Source organism: Galeopterus variegatus, unplaced genomic scaffold (assembly GCF_000696425.1).
Source record: "Galeopterus variegatus unplaced genomic scaffold, G_variegatus-3.0.2 Scaffold827, whole genome shotgun sequence".
Taxonomy (NCBI): domain Eukaryota; kingdom Metazoa; phylum Chordata; class Mammalia; order Dermoptera; family Cynocephalidae; genus Galeopterus; species Galeopterus variegatus.
This window is the reverse complement of record NW_007726938.1, coordinates 278,102-284,175: the sequence shown is the minus strand read 5'-3', so window position 1 is coordinate 284,175 and position 6,074 is coordinate 278,102. Positions and strand designations below refer to the sequence as shown.

General features: G+C 33.9%; 1 protein-coding gene across 1 annotated transcript in view; it reads left to right on the top strand.

Moving 5' to 3' along the window:
* The window catches only part of ANKRD12 (ankyrin repeat domain 12), a 22,447-nt gene extending 16,917 nt beyond the window's left edge, over positions 1-5,530 (top strand). The window contains exons 3-5 of the mRNA XM_008572717.1: positions 2,137-2,280; positions 3,581-3,676; positions 4,261-5,530. Of these exons, the coding sequence (XP_008570939.1) occupies positions 2,137-2,280; positions 3,581-3,676; positions 4,261-4,446 (426 nt within the window). The 3' untranslated portion in view covers positions 4,447-5,530. The remainder of the gene's footprint in view (positions 1-2,136; positions 2,281-3,580; positions 3,677-4,260) is intronic.
* Positions 5,531-6,074: the final 544 nt, after the last annotated feature.

Sequence of the window (6,074 nt, the reverse complement as noted above, 5' to 3'; positions counted from 1 at the left end):
AGTTGAGGGGAGAATGAGTAACATGGTAAAGAGAAGACTAGATTCATCCTTTGTGTTCTCCCAGGCCAGCCTCCCATACAGCGCTGTCAGAATGATGAATGGCATATAACTGGGTCGTTCCTGGGATCACTACCTCTGTCCTTGAAGTTCTAGCCAGCCACAGGTCCTCCCTAGGGTTATCCCCATTGATACTTTGGCCAAAGAATACAGTTACCACCAGATAGTACAGGTCTGTAGCCAGGATCAGGATGGAATGGGATCTGCAGCTGGACCCCAGGAATTCCCAGTCTGCTAAATGCAGAAGATTGCCTAGATCATTTCATTATCCTTATGATAGCGTGACTCTGCATAGTACATAATTGGAAATTTTGGACTCCACTTGATGCATTCAGGCAGGATTTTACTGTGATTGTCAGAGGTTTACAAGTAGTTGGATCAGCATACAGTATGTTTATTTGAAAGTGTTCATTATAAAAGACAAGCTGCCATCACAAGGGGATACCACTTCATACCTGTTAGAACGGTTATAATTGAAAAGACAGATAATAGTAAGTGTTGAGAAGGATGTGAAGAAATTGGAACCCTCATACATTGCTGACAGGAATATAAAATGATACAGCTGCTGTGGAAAACAGTTTGGCAGTTAGTTCTTCAACAAGTTAAACAGATACTGCATGATTCAGCAGTTTTTTAACCCACTCCTAGTTTTTTACCCAAGAGAAATGAAAACATACATCCAAACAGAAACTTGAGCCTGAATGTTCATATGCAGCATTTTTTATAATAGCCCTAAAGTGGAAACAACCTGTAGGGGAAGCATAATGTCAAGTCTTCCCTCTTAAGTACTCTGTCTGAGCCTAGGAATTAAATTGACATAAAACAGATTAACAGGAAAAAATGCATACAGATTTATTCGATACAAATTTTACATGACCCAGGAGCCCTCATAAGAAAATGAAGACCCAAAGAAGTAGTGAAACCTAAATGCTTTTATGCTGGGTTGAACAAAGGCAATTATGGAAAAGTAACTAAAATATACAGGGAAGCTGTAGGAAGATAAAAGTTAATGTAAGGATGTCTGTACAGAATTTTCTTGGCCTTGAACTCCCTTCCCTGGTGATAAGAATGTCTCTTTCCTACTGGTAGAGGGAGGGCATCTTTCACATGGAAGTTATATCTCCTGCTTTCAGGAAGAAAAGGGGGAGGTCAGAGGACTCTTGCACCTGCTGTTTTTCAAGTGCCGTTAGCTCAAAAGAAGTCTTATGCCAAAGTGGCATATTTTGGGGTAGCATATTCTGCCACCTTCCAAATCCAAATGTATATCAACTGATGAATGGATAAATAAAATGTGGTCTATCCATACAGTGGAATATTATTTGGCCATAAAAAGGAATAAACTACTGATACATTTTACAACATGAATAAACCTTGAAAATATTATGCTAAATAAAAGAAACCAATCACAAAAGACCACATATAGTTTAAGTCCATTTATATTAAGTGCTCAGAATAGGTAAATCCATAGAAATAAAATCAGATTAAGTGGTTACCAGGTAATAGAGAAAGGAGGAAAATGAGGAGTGACTGCTGATGGATACAGGGTTTCTTTTTGGAGTGGTGAAAATGTTCTGGAATTAGATGGCGATGGTTGAACATCTTGATGAATATATTAAAAAGCCACCACTGTACACCTTAAAAAATAATTTTATTAAGAGACACTTCAGATTTTGGAAAGAGGAAATTTATATATATTTTCAAAACACTAGGAGTTCTCACATTTCTCGTCTGTGGTGAAGAAAGAGCTATTCTGAGATGAAGGTTCTTTAGCATATTTTAAGTGATTTTATCTTGTTTTAAAAACAAGTTGTTGAGGGCCGGCCCCGTGGCTCACTCAGGAGAGTGTGGTGCTGGTAGCGCTGAGGCCGCTGGTACAGACAACACTGTGCCAGGGTTGTGATCCCCTTACCAGTCAAAAAAAAAAAAAAGTTGTTGAATGAATTTTTTTTTTTCAATTCTTTGTTCCACTAGGAAAATGGTACAGACAACACTGTGCCAGGGTTGTGATCCCCTTACCAGTCAAAAAAAAAAAAAAAGTTGTTGAATGAATTTTTTTTTTTCAATTCTTTGTTCCACTAGGAAAAACTCATTGTATCCAATGAACAGGAAGTTCTAAGAGTTCATTACAGAGCTGCAAGAACATTGGCAAATCAAACACTGCCATTTAGTGCTTGTACTGTTTTACTGGATGCAGAAGTATACAATGTACCATTGGACTCTCAGGTAAATGTTCATTGATATGTTTAGAATGCTCTCAAAAATACGACTTCGTTATTTTTGGAGTTTTTTCCATAGAAGAAACTTGAATTCAATAATTATTGAAGCTCAAAAGAGAAAACTCTTTTAGACCAAAATAGTTCCAGATGACCTGGTCCTCTATTTTCTAAAGCACTCTAAACATTAGGTTTATATTTTGAAAGCAGATAATCACAAAACACATATATACAAGAGTACTTCAAAAAGTTTGTGGGAAAAAATAGAATTAAAAGTTAATGCAAATCTTTCCATGAACTTTTTGAAGTACCCTTATATTTAAGGTAGTGCCCTTACAGATAAACTGCAATTTTTTTTAAAGTGGATGTTTATACATTTATTTCTGACCTTCAAGCAGCTAGAAAGCTATTGTAAAGTACTCTGAAAAACAACCCAGGCAGACTGAACCTCTAGGTTGTAACAGTGCTAAAACAGGGCCAGGCTCTGGTTTTGACCTTGGAAGTTGGTGGGATAAATAAATCATGAAAAACTGGAGCTATATATTGATAACATTGATTGCCTTATATGAATTACATGAATTCAGAACCAGCCATATCAGTTGTCAGAATTTTTTTGTGCTTCATAAACCAGAAATTCATTGGTCAGAAGAGAAAGAATATGTAATGATTAAAGTTTTAAAAATATAAACACAGTGAAAGAATCACCCCAAAACAGCCTAGGAAATACTGTCTTAAAGGAGACAAACTAGTAGTACAAAAGATGTAGGGTATACAGTAGAGAAAGATATTTAGCCATCTCTGGGCTTTATTTTTTTGATCATTAAAAAAAGATTGAAATAGATCCAGCAGATTTTGAACTTAAAGCCACCGATTGTTTTTAAGTGAGAGTGTTCAGAGATACTTGAAGAAGCTATTAAAATGTTTCTCCCTGCATATGGTAAACTTTAACATTAAAATTATATCTAAAATCAATGATACTTTAATAAGAATGTCACAGGCACAGTATTTCATAGGACATGCCTTTTTGAAGAACATCTTTGACTCACAGAGCACAATAGAATAGTAGGATTCTGTTTAGTTAGTAACTAAGTCCAGCATCCTAAGAATTCTAATAACCTGTCTACTGAATATTGAAATAACAGTTTTATCAAATTTTAGCAGTATTCGATTTATATTTGATCTTTTTCAAAACGTTTTTCCATCATTAATATAAAAAGGGGGCATATACCACAGAAAGATATTATGACATAGATTTGAAAGTGGCTTATTGTATTTTATAGTATTTAACTACATTTAATGTTCTATTTCAGTCTGATGACAGTAAAACTTCTGTAAGAGATCGCTTTAATGCAAGACAGTTCATGTCTTGGTTACAAGATGTGGATGATAAATTTGACAAATTAAAGGTATGTATGTTTAGAAGTCAGTTTAAATGAATGCTCCCCCCTTCTTAAACAGAAACTACAGCTTTACTAGGGAGAAATAATTAGGAAAGGAAATATTCGTCATGAATTCTTAAGCTGGGCCACCACTGAAAAGATGAAGGGAAATAAAGACCACAAGTCCATTTTTCGGGACTAATGTAGTAAAAAAGGTGAAACTGCCACAGGAAAAGCAGTTTCCAGTGTGGGCCTTCATGCTTATTATCCAGCGCACCTCTCTGGTTACAGCTCTAACACAGGAAAGAAAAGGAGAGTGGTAAGGAATGTACTTTGTACATAATCTGTAATTATTTCTCTCTAGATTTTCATGATTCCTTTGATAATTTGAAAGAATATTTTCAAATTAAAGTCTGTATGATGAATGTGAGGATGTAGACCTAGAAATAGTTGGTGTTTGCATACAAACAGGGTGAAACAGAAATGAACTTATAATTTGAACCCTTTTTGTACTCTTAATTCATCCATCTTAGTCCCTAAAGCAACTATGGATGAGATTAATTTTTAAACAAATGTAACAGTATAATCAGTTCTTCTCTTCTTTTAAATAGACCTGTCTTTTAATGAGGCAACAACATGAAGCTGCGGCTTTAAATGCCGTCCAGAGATTAGAATGGCAGCTCAAACTCCAGGAACTCGATCCTGCCACCTATAAGTCTATCAGCATTTACGAAATCCAGGAGTTTTATGTTCCCCTTGTGGATGTTAATGATGACTTTGAATTGACTCCTATATAGCAGCCATGACTTCATGAAGATGTCATCCTAAACTGATGATGCCCAAGCATTATACTGTGGAATACTGCCTTTTGACAAAAATACTGGTAATATGTCTTTACAATCATTAGTAAAGTTCATTTAAAGTTGGTTATGTAGTAAACACTGTCATTTTATAAAAAATGAAGAGAATTATTTTGGATCTCAGATCCAAACACAGTTTCTAACAAAACTATTATATATATTGGTGAAAGGTAACTCTTGGATTAGAGCATATTGGCAGACCGGTAGATATTTAAGAAATTGAGAATCTGCTAACAGCGCTGGAAGTTGTTAGCACTCTAAGTATGGAGATAACCACTACTATTCAAATCTCTTTCAGGTTTTATTAAAAATGTATCAGTAAACTAAAAGGTTCAGTTCCTACCAAATGGTTGCTAACATGGAAGAAAAACTTGGCACAAAATTTCTTCAGATTATTGTATCTGTAAATTAATTGTACAGTTTTCTTTTTGACAGTTTTAATATTGTCTTCCATTTTAATAACTTATTTTATACATACTGTGCAGATGTAAATCTTGTAATTAATGGTCAAAATGTACACAAAGGGATTGGTAGTCAACACATGTACAAAGAAATAACTGTAAAACTGTTTTGTCTAATGTTTTATTGGACCAAAGTTGTAATTTGTATGGAGTGTAGTAGTACTGTGTTCAGGTAACAGAACCTTTAAATAAGGCATGCATGTGTTTGAGTTAGATTGTTTTCATCACCATAACTGTAAAGATGATGGCTTAGTTGTAGTGCATGCTGTGTATAATTTAACTCTCTCCATGACTGAGGCACAGAACAGTATAAGGCGTGTCATACCAGTCTCCTGTGATAGAACCTGTGACTTACTATGTTGGACGTATTATTTAGAAGTAGTCATACGAAGAAACTTAGCTCTTTTTTCATCTCGCAGTAGAGCCTATTTCCCGCTGGAAAAAAAATATGCCTTTGAATGAAAATTCTGAAATTGTAAATGTCTATTTTAATACTCAACTATAAAAGAATCTGTGAATATATGTAAATATGTTTAATAAATTTTATTGGTCATGTTAAATCATTGTAAAACTTTTTTACATTGCTTAAATTTAATGTTTTAAGCTTAATAACCTTTGCACTTTTAAAATAAAAACCAAGTACTCAATTCAAAAAAGAGATATTTCGTAGCCAAAAAAAGTAAAACTTAGGAAAATTCCAATCAGTCTCTGAAATGTTTATGAAAAACTGATTGATATGTTGTAATTTTTTTCCTTGTATCAAGATGCAAAACATAATTTGCAAAAGTTTATAATTGAAATAAGATTTGCTATGCTGTTTTATAATAAGATAATTAGCAATATACTTAGAAAAAGTCCAGTTTCTCCTATAACATGATGTAGATTAAATAGGAATATTTCATATCTAAAACCTGCTGCTGAAATTGTTAAACATTTTTGAAAGGATAATTAGGTTAGTGTAAAATTGATTGTAAGTATGAGGTAAAACTTACAAAACTTCCATAATACCTTCTTGAATTAAAAATAATACTGAATGTTTTCTATTCTGATAAAGTGAAAAGAATATATGAGGAATGAGTGATTTAAATTCAGCTTGCAAGTTAG